General features: G+C 37.5%; 1 protein-coding gene across 1 annotated transcript in view; it reads right to left on the reverse strand.

Annotated features, from left to right (window-relative positions):
- trp (transient receptor potential) overlaps nucleotides 1–10,523 on the reverse strand; it is a 225,954-nt gene that overhangs the window by 39,643 nt on the left and 175,788 nt on the right. Inside the window, exons 12-14 of the mRNA XM_018550779.1 lie at nucleotides 1,319–1,464; nucleotides 602–708; nucleotides 395–501 (exon numbers count right to left, since the gene is read on the reverse strand). Coding sequence (XP_018406281.1) covers nucleotides 395–501; nucleotides 602–708; nucleotides 1,319–1,464 — 360 coding nt within the window. The remainder of the gene's footprint in view (nucleotides 1–394; nucleotides 502–601; nucleotides 709–1,318; nucleotides 1,465–10,523) is intronic.

Raw genomic sequence — 10,523 nt, forward strand, 5'->3', positions numbered from 1 at the left:
GGGGGGGGGTAAAAGTTACTTCGCGTGGAAAATTCAACGTTTCTGAACAGGGAAAGGTATAGAATAGTACTTCATATCATACATGTATAGTATACGTTACAACTATGATTGTTAATAACTTTTTAACGAAGGACGAGTGACAGCTAAAACCTGTTGAGGGTTACTCAGGGTCATGACTTTGACAACATATGTCAAGGTCAAAGTCATTGGAGAGAGGTTCCCTGATTGAGACATTTACTATTTTAAAACTATAATTGTTAATAACTTTTTAACGAAGGGCGAGCGACGGCTAGTTGTTAAGGCAAAGTTACTCAGAATCATGACCTTGATAACATATGTCAAGGTCCAATTGGAGGGAGGTCCCCTCATCGACACATTTACCAGCATTACTTACCGCAGCCAAAAGCAAATAACACGAGGGTGTAGATGAAAAAAAACTTGATAATATCTATTATCATCCTCCCAAGGGAAATCTGAAGCGGTCCAAGATGAGGATTCACGCTGAATATATGGACAAGTTTTAAAAAGCTGAAATACATCCACCCGTGTAGGTTGAATATTAACCAATAAGAAACATTTCCCAAACGTTCATAGAAATTACCTAAATATCATTCCCGCTGCAAACGCTCCTTCGGAAAGCAGCATTGGATCGAATGCGTGCCATTTATCTCTTGGATACCAAGGATCTAAACCATCCCAATATTCTCTCTACACAGTTAAAAGATTTGCATTAAATTTAACATTTTATCCAGAAAGGGTCTACTTAAATATTTTTCTATTAATTTAATATAAGATGAATGTGTTAAATATAGTAACACAATAGGAATACTGTATTTAGATTACTTGAAGCATTCGAAGAAAAACGAAGCTTGAAGCTTTGAAAATTTTTGCAAACATTGCTCAGTAATCATTTTTCGTAAAAATATATAATCGATAATTTTTTGATAACTTTTAGCGTTAATTTTAAGTTATCCTTTTATTAAATATTATTGTGTATGCAGTAGATTTTTAAGTTTTCCTTCATAAAGAATTTGTTATAAGGATTAAAAGTAATAGGATTTCAGTAATACTCAGATATTAATGTTTTTATTAATTTAAACATTACATTTGCATATTCAATAATTTGAGGAATATCTGTATTAAAAATTTTCGGAAAAAATTGAAGATTTATTTAAAAAAAGAAACATCCTATAATATTTATTCTATAATCAATTGTGTCTTTACGATAATTATTTAAATTAATTAAATTTATTTAATTTTAAAATGCATTTATATGTTCATATATTTTTGGTAAAATCATATATAATAAAACCTATACCTGAACTATCCACCAAGCCGTAATACGCATACTTATCCAGATTACGTAAAACGTATTTTGAATGAAATCCACAATATTCCACAAATCTGACATATATTCAATTAACCCATCCGCCCATAAACTCTTAATCTCGCCGATGATTAAACCTACAAATGTATTTAATTTTAGTTAAAAATGGATAAAAATAAATTGCAAAGATAATTTATGTGGGATTAAAAGGGCTGAGAAAAACAATGCGCGAGTTAATCGTATAACGTGAGGCGTTTTATTACACACACGAAAAGTAGTAGTACAAGAAGTGCATAGGAAGTGTGACGTGGAAGAAGTAAAGGAAACAGGGAGCGCGTCAGTCGCGACAGTGCCGCCGTGGCGATAGCGTTGCCACGTGAGTTCATGGCGCGTGATTTGACGTCGCGAACTCCTTCATTCCCCCGCTTTCGTGATGTCCAATCCGAGTCTCTGAGTACCTTCTCGGTGGGCGACTCGTTTCAGCGGTTTAGTCAGGATGTCAGCCTTGTTCTCATTCGATGGGATGTAAGAAATTGTGATCGTCCCATCATCTAGTTTCTCTCGTACAATGTGATAGGCAATGTCGATGTGTTTAGTGCGCCCTTTCTCAACGTGGTTTCTTGAGAAATCGATTGCTGCTCGGTTGTCGCATCGTAGTTCACATCTCTGAGATGGTAAATCTGGTAAACCTAGTTCGGTGATGAACATCTGTAACCACATTGCTTCTTTAACTCCTGTCGCAAGGGCGACGTATTCAGCTTCCATGCTCGAGGTTGCTATGCACCTCTGCTTTGTTGACTTCCATTGTATCAGGTTTTTCCCTAGAGTTGTCGTCATACCGGTGTATGAGTGTCGATCGTCGACGTTTCCTGCCCAATCCGCATCGCTATGGATCTTGATTGTCTGTCCAGCTTGATACAAGAGTTCGTAATCCTTGGTGCCACTCAAATATCTTAGTATATGTGCTTGCATCCAGTGCGTTCGTCCAGGATTCGCGTTGAACTGTGAAAGTTTGGTCACTGCGTGCATTATATCAGGCCTTGTGTAGAGGGTTAAGTACATTAGCGGTCCTATGAGTTGTCGGTATGGTACGTTGACCATCTCTTCTATCTCCCCTGACGATTTAGCGTTATCTGTTTTTGACAATTTTTCTCCGTGTTCGAAGGGTGTTGTTGCTGGGCGACATTCGTTCAGTCCGTATTTTGAGAGTATTGATTCTATGTATGCTTTCTGACTCAATCGTATTTCACCGTCCTTGTTTCGTTGGATCTTCACTCCTAATGCGTGTGTGATCTCATCGAGATCTGTAGCTTCGTAACGGTTCATGATGAGTCGCGCGGCTTTCTTCAATGCATTCTTTTCCTTGGAGAATATGAAAATGTCGTCGACGTATATGACTATGACTACTTGACTATCGTTGCGGTATACGCAATTTGACGATTTTAATCTTCGGAATCCGTTTTTTTGTTAAATGTTCGTTGATTTCCGTATTCCACCTTCTTCCAGATTGTTTTAGCCCATAAATCGGTCGTTCGAGTGACCACTTTTCCCTTTGCTATCTCAAGTAGTGGTGGGGCTCTCATATATAGCTCCTCTTCGAGCTTCCCGTTTAGGTATGCGTTTTTGATATCCAAGTGTCGCGTATGCCACGCCAGCTGTGGCGGCTAGCATGAAGCATAGTACTGAGAAGTTGGCAACGGGTGAGTATGTTTCACTGTAGTCTATCCCCTTCTTCTGAGAGAATCCTTGTGCCATCAGCCTTGCTTTAAATCTCGAAATTCTGCCTTCGGAGTCTTTCTTGAGTTTGAATGTCCATCTGCATCCCATGCAGCGTTTATCTGGTGGTAATTCGGTGATCTTCCAGGTCTTTTGTTTTTCCAAGCTCTCGATCTCTTCTTGGATGGCCTGTTTCCATTTCTTCGCTTGCGGTGAGGCTAGTGCTTCGTTTATGTTGTCAGGCTCTACCACCTCGACGAGATTTATCTTCACTTCGCTTTCCGAGTAGGATTTTCGTTCGTACGTGCCGGTTTTCGGTTTTCCTTTTCGGCCGTATGGGTTTCTCACTACTTTCTTAGGTCTGCCTGCTTTTCTTTTTTCTTATCGTGGGTTCTCTACCCCCGCTGTCTGTTGCGTCCCAGCTGCGTCTTCTGTGTCGTTCGACGAGTCTTCTGATGGATCTTCTGAAGTTAATTGTGGCTCCTTTTTCTTCGTTTTATTTTCGAAATTACGTTGAAGTGGCTCTGCGTAATCTGATTTTGATTCGCTATCGCTCTCTGACCATATGCGATTGTATTTGTATCTGGATGTCGATGGTCTCTGTATATCCATTCGTAGCCTGTTTTGTCTTCGGCAAATCGAACGTGTTTTGTTATGATTACATCCGATTTTTCCGGACACCAAAGACGATATCCTTTGGTCTGTGACACGTATCCGACCAGGAAACATTCCGCTGCTCTGTCGTCGATTTTTTTCTTCCCTGTCTGGGCAGGTTGGCGTAAGCTAGGCATCCATATACTTTCAGATGCTGAACGCTAGGTGTAGTCCATATTGCAAGCGGAACTTCTCCTTTGATCGATGAGTGTCCCACTCTGTCGCGGATATATGCGGCCGTCACTACGGCTTCGGCCCAGAACTTTTGTGGAAGTTTCGCGTTTTTTAGCATTGATCTCACTAAATCCATGAGCCTTCTATTTATTCTCTCGGCTATTCCATTCATCTGGGGGGTCTCAACGTTTGATTTTTGGTGCTTGATGCCTGTGTCGAAGAATTTCTTAAGTTCCTTGTTGTAGTATTCAAGTCCGTTGTCTGTACGGAATCGTTTTACTTTCTTTCCTTTTTCTCGCTCCACTCTATATATTTCTTAACGCAATCTGTAACCTCGTCCTTCGATTTGATGCACATTACAGTTTTCTCGAAAAATCGTTGATGAACGTGATGAAATATCTATTGCCACTTAATGACGCGACGGGCATCGGCCCGCATAGATCTGAATGTATTAGTTCACAGACTTCATGGCTCTGTCTACCTTTGATTCTTCTACATGCTGTTTTCGTCGACTTACTTATTCGGCATGCATCACAGTCGTATTCATCCATTCGAGTACCGTGTAGTCCTCGTACCTTGTTATGTATGGCGAGCTTCTCAATGGTGTGGTTGTTTACGTGGCAGAATCGACGGTGCCACAAATCGTTATCTTTCATCAAAATGAGATTGGCCTCGACTCTTGTCGTTAAGTCAATTTCTGCTCTGACGATATATAGGTCGTTTCTTCGAAAGGCTTCACACATTATTTGACGTGTTGCGTATTTTTACCTTACCTTCTTTGATGATAAGTTCTTTGCCCTTCCTTTCAATTTGAGAAACAGACATTAAATTCTTTCTAATGTGTGGAACGTAAAGAACGTTGCGCAATACCACTGCCTTTTCTTCGTTTCCGACTAATGTTTTCAATACGATATCGCCGACGCCTTTTGCCATGAGTTGGGCGGACTTTTGTTTCTCGAGATCTGCTGCCGTGTTAACTGCTTCGCCTTCTATTTCTCGGAAGTTTTGGAACCAGTCCTTTCGTTTGCATACATGGTGCATACATCCGCTGTCTAATAGCTAGTTTTCCTCAATATCAAGGTTGTTCAGGGATACTAAAAATGCATCAAGATTCTTTTTATTTTTATTATTCTGTGTTTGTTTGTTACCTTGTTTAGAGCAGTCCCTCGCGTAGTGTCCTAGTTTCTTGCAGTTATAGCATACTGTTTTAGGCGTAACCTGCGTTGCGACTGCGTTCGACGCTTTGTTACCTCGAGTGCCTTTGGACTTTTTGTCAATCTGCAGTGCCTCCGTTGTTCCGCTTGCGCTGTCTTTATCGTCTATGCGGGAACGGCGTCTATCGTTCTGCTAAAAGAACGCGAATAACCTCTACGGATGTGAATCTGTCGTCCGAAAGGCTCGCTAGTGCCATGTTAAGATTTTCGTACGTGTCCGGTAGTCCGGCGAGTATTGCATACGCGAGGTCTTCGTCTTTCGTTTCTGCGCCTGCTTGTTTTAGGTTAGTGGCCGCGACTTTGGCCCTTGCTATATATGTCGACATCGTTTCGCCGTCTTTCATTTTAATATGACAAAACTCTTTTTTTAATTGCATTATGCGTATTCTATTAATGGGTTGGTGTACCTGCTCTAAGGATAACCATGCCTCGCGCGCGTCGTTGCATTCCTCGATGTGGATCTGTTGACTCCGTTCTATATGTAATCCTATGGGGCCATCGCTTTGTCGCCGTTGATGCGAAACACTTTTCTTTCCGCCTCTGTGGCGTCTTCGCTTATTACGACCGTGCCGAGGTCATATTCTAAGAGTCCCTTACCTTTGAGATACCATTTCATCTCGGTTTTCCACAGAAGTGCACAGAAAGTGTGACGTGAGAAGAAGTAAAGGAAACGAGGAGCGCGTCAGTCGCGACAGTGCCGCCACGGAGATAACGTTGCCACGTGAGTTCATGGCGCGTGATTTGACGTCGCGAACTCCTTCAATTTATAATGTCATTTTCGGCAAATTAAAAATTGTTTTTGTTATTAAGATAAAATCAATTGTTTATGTGAAAATTCGGGAGAATTCTGATTGCCTAAAAAACGCTTGCCTACAGCTTCGTTTGCACACAGCAATATTGCATACAGCGTATTGTACACAGGACATTATTGTACACAGCGTATTGCATACACGACATTATTGTACACAGCACATTGCACACACGACATTATTGTATACAGTGTGTTGCGCATACGACAATATTGCACACGGTGTATTGCACAAACGACATTATTGTACACAGTACATTTCAAACATGACATTATTGTATGCAGCGTATTTCACACATGACAATATTGCACACACGATACTGCACACGGTGTATTGCGCACAGGACGTTATTGTACACATCGTATTGCACATGGTGTATTGCGCACAGGACATTATTGTATGTATAGCGTATTGCACATACGACCATATTGCGCATAGGACGTTATTGTACACAGCGTATTGCACACACGACAATATTGCACACGGCGTATTGCGCACAGAACAATGTGCTGTGTACAATAATGTCGTGTGTGCAATATGCTGTGTATAATAATGTCCTGTGCGCAATACGCCGCACAGTGGTCCAAACGCAAAAGATTCTGTTCAAAACAGTCTACAGGTCGTATTTCTTAACCGATTTCAATGATCTTGGAATAGAAATACTCAGAAATAAATTCCAAAGAAACGTAAGGAAGCCGAATTTGCATTTTCTTTGTTTATGCAAAAATATTTAAACAAATAAGGTGATGAATTGACACTTTTCCACTAAATTATTTTTTATTTGGTTCCAAACTACTTTAATGAGCTCACTATCAATAAAAATAAATATTATCCCATCGTAAGAGAAGAAATAATTCATTAAACATTTAATTTTATCATTATAAACAAATTATTTAAACAAATTATGAATTTCAGCGCTTTCTCACAGAATATTAACTTAATTGATCTAAGTTACTATAATAATGATGATCTTTCACAAAACTTGATTGTAAACTAACAATTTTAATTGTTATAAACAATCAAATAAACAAATAGTAATTTTAAAATAAATTATTACGGATTATTTTTTATATTTAAATCAATTACACATAGAATTATGCGCAAATTGATTTTAGAACATGGGATTGTGTCAACTATGTACATTTGTTTTATAACAATGTAATAAAATCCAACTGATTATGTTTGAACAGATGCGCGCGCGCGTGTATGTGTATAAACGTATATAATATTCTTCTTAAGTATACTCCTTATAAAACTCTTAGGCGTTTCCTTCTTACGAGAAGGGTGGCCATCTCGTGGCAAAATTGCGATAGTCCTCGAAAGTTACCACGAGATGGCCACCCTTCTCGTAAGAAGGAAACGCCTAAGAGTTTTATAAGGTGTATACTTAAGAAGAATTTTCGTTTGAAATTTATGCTTTTATGCTATTCTTTCATGGATTTTGATTTCAGTGTATCTGATATTAGTCTTCCACGTTTTCTCGTTCTCGTTTTACAAATTTTTTATTGGTACAATAATATTGATATTTTCATATTATTATTTGATCAATAGTTTATCTCTATTAATCTTATTGTAATAATATATAATGGATTCTTTTAGGATTTCTAAGAGGGTTCTTTGTAATTTCCTCATAGAAAACAACAATCCTGAATTGGGAAAATTAGTGAGCCATTTACAAAATGAGTACGCTCTTAATACTGAGTATATCGAAGTAGTAAGTGACGCTTTGAATCGATACTTTTTCAGTGCTTTCCAAAAGAAATGGCGAGAGTCACTGTATATAAGAAACAACTTTGAGAAACGGTTCGTAAAATGGTTAAATTCTGATTTTGTTGTAGATCTTTCTGATAAAAAAATTCAGACTGGAAGAAAACCTTGTTCGAATGAGAACTTTCAAGAACTTTCTGTTGCAACAAAGAGGCGAAAATTGATTTTAATAGAAGAAAATTATTCAAATATTGAAATTGAGGAAGCATTTTTGCGAATGCTACGAACTAGCGGAAAATGGAAGTTGGCGAATATCATAAAGACACTTTTAAAGGAGAATGACGAAGGATCTAATATTTTAAAAAATTGTGATGAACAGTCATACACTCCGTGTTCTGCGGAAGAAGCTTTAGCTTTGATAGAAGATGTTAAACTATCTAAGTATCAATATACAATTATTCGAACGCAAGCTAAAGAAAGAAATGCTAATATTTATCCTGCGTATTCGAAAGTATTAGAAGCAAAAAACGAGTGCTATCCTAAACAGATACTGACGTCAGAAATAGAAGCGCGTATTAATCTTCAATCTCTTATTGATCACACAGTACTGCGTCTTTTTAAAGATCCCAATTTAAATCTTCTTGACATTGACCACAATGAGAAAATCTGTACCATGGATTTTATTATCAAATATGGTTGTGATGGAGCATCTGATCAAGGACGATATAATCAAAAGATTTCGGGCGTAAATTTCACGGACGAAACTGTTTTCACTGTCTCCATGGTACCACTTTGTTTGAAAGAACGTAATAAGTCCACCATTGTTTGGTGCAATCCTCATCCTGCATCACCTAGACGTTGCATACCAATTACTTTTATATTTGCAAAGGAAACAAAGGAGAGACCAAAGCAGGAAATTCGATTAATTAAAGATCAAATAGAGAAATTGCAGCCAACAAAATTAACTGTTTTTGATATCACGTACATAATTCACGTAGACATGCATTTGACTATGGTAAATGGTAAAGTTTGTCAAACACTGTCTGATACTCCATCATCCGCAAGTTGTTACATTTGTGGCGCTAAGCCTAGTGAAATGAATCATCTTGAACGTGTTAAAGAAAAAAAGGACAACACTTCCCATTTTGAATTCGGCCTCTCGACGCTGCATGCGTGGATAAGATTCATGGAGTGTATTTTGCACATTGGCTATCGCTTAGATTTTTGTAAACGATCTGCAATGACTGAAGAACAAAAGCGAATGAAAAATACAGCTAAAGAAAGGATTTGCACAGAATTTAGAGAAAAACTAGGTTTGCTAATAGACAAACCAAATCAAGAAACTGGAAACACCAACAACGGAAATACTGCCCGAAGATTTTTTTCAGATCCTGATTTAACCTCTGAAATAACAGGAGTCAATGTAGAACTTATCAAAAGATTCGGCCAAATTTTAAGAATATTAGCAAGTAGTACAAAAGTACCAATAGACTTTTTTGATAAGTTTGCCTTTGAGACTGCAGAATTGTATGTTAAACATTACCCTTAGTTTTTCATGCCTCTATCAGTCCATAAAGTACTCTTGCATGGAGGAAAGGTAATGCAACATTTTTTGCTTTCAATCGGCCAATATTCCGAAGAAGCTGTTGAAGCCCGCAACAAGGACTTCAAACGCTTCCGAGAATTTCATACCCGGAAGTATTCTCGACTGGCAGCAAATCAAGATTTAATTCAAAAATTGCTTGTATCTTCAGATATCTATATTGCGTCTTTAAGACAGCAATGGACAAAGCCGGAAGATGAGACTGAAAATGAAATTACACAGTTAATTCAGCAATATTAATTAAAAAACTAAAATGTTAAAAACTCGACCTTTACACGCACGCACGCACGCACGCACGCACGCACGCACGCACGCACGCACGCACGCACGCACGCTTCTTATACATATATTATATACGTTTGTACACATACACGCGCGCGCGCATCTGTTCAAACATAATCAGTTGGATTTTATTACATTGTTATAAAACAAATGTACATAGTTGACACAATCCCATGTTCTAAAATCAATTTGCGCATAATTCTATGTGTAATTGATTTAAATATAAAAAATAATCCGTAATAATTTATTTTAAAATTACTATTTGTTTATTTGATTGTTTATAACAATTAAAATTGTTAGTTTACAATCAAGTTTTGTGAAAGATCATCATTATTATAGTAACTTAGATCAATTAAGTTAATATTCTGTGAGAAAGCGCTGAAATTCATAATTTGTTTAAATAATTTGTTTATAATGATAAAATTAAATGTTTAATGAATTATTTCTTCTCTTACGATGGGATAATATTTATTTTTATTGATAGTGAGCTCATTAAAGTAGTTTGGAACCAAATAAAAAATAATTTAGTGGAAAAGTGTCAATTCATCACCTTATTTGTTTAAATATTTTTGCATAAACAAAGAAAATGCAAATTCGGCTTCCTTACGTTTCTTTGGAATTTATTTCTGAGTATTTCTATTCCAAGATCATTGAAATCGGTTAAGAAATACGACCTGTAGACTGTTTTGAACAGAATCTTTTGCGTTTGGACCACTGTGCGCCGTGTGTAATACGCTGTGTACAATAATGTCGTGTGTGCAATGTGCTGTGTACAATAATATCCTGTATGCAATACGCCGTGTGTAATATTGTTGTTTAAATTAAAGTATTAGGTGCTTGAATTAATTCTCGCTGTTGACTGGGAGAGGTCAGTACTTGTGTTGTTTCAACATGGCCGTTGCATAGTTGCGTATTTAAAAAATTATCGATTTTGCATACATATTTTTTTTAAAGCAACTATGTGTTTTCTTTATACCATTTGATTTATCTTATTATTCTATTCACAAAAGTATTAAGGTACGATAATCAAAAAGTCA

Source organism: Cyphomyrmex costatus, unplaced genomic scaffold (assembly GCF_001594065.2).
Source record: "Cyphomyrmex costatus isolate MS0001 unplaced genomic scaffold, Ccosl1.0 scaffold129, whole genome shotgun sequence".
Classification (NCBI taxonomy): domain Eukaryota; kingdom Metazoa; phylum Arthropoda; class Insecta; order Hymenoptera; family Formicidae; genus Cyphomyrmex; species Cyphomyrmex costatus.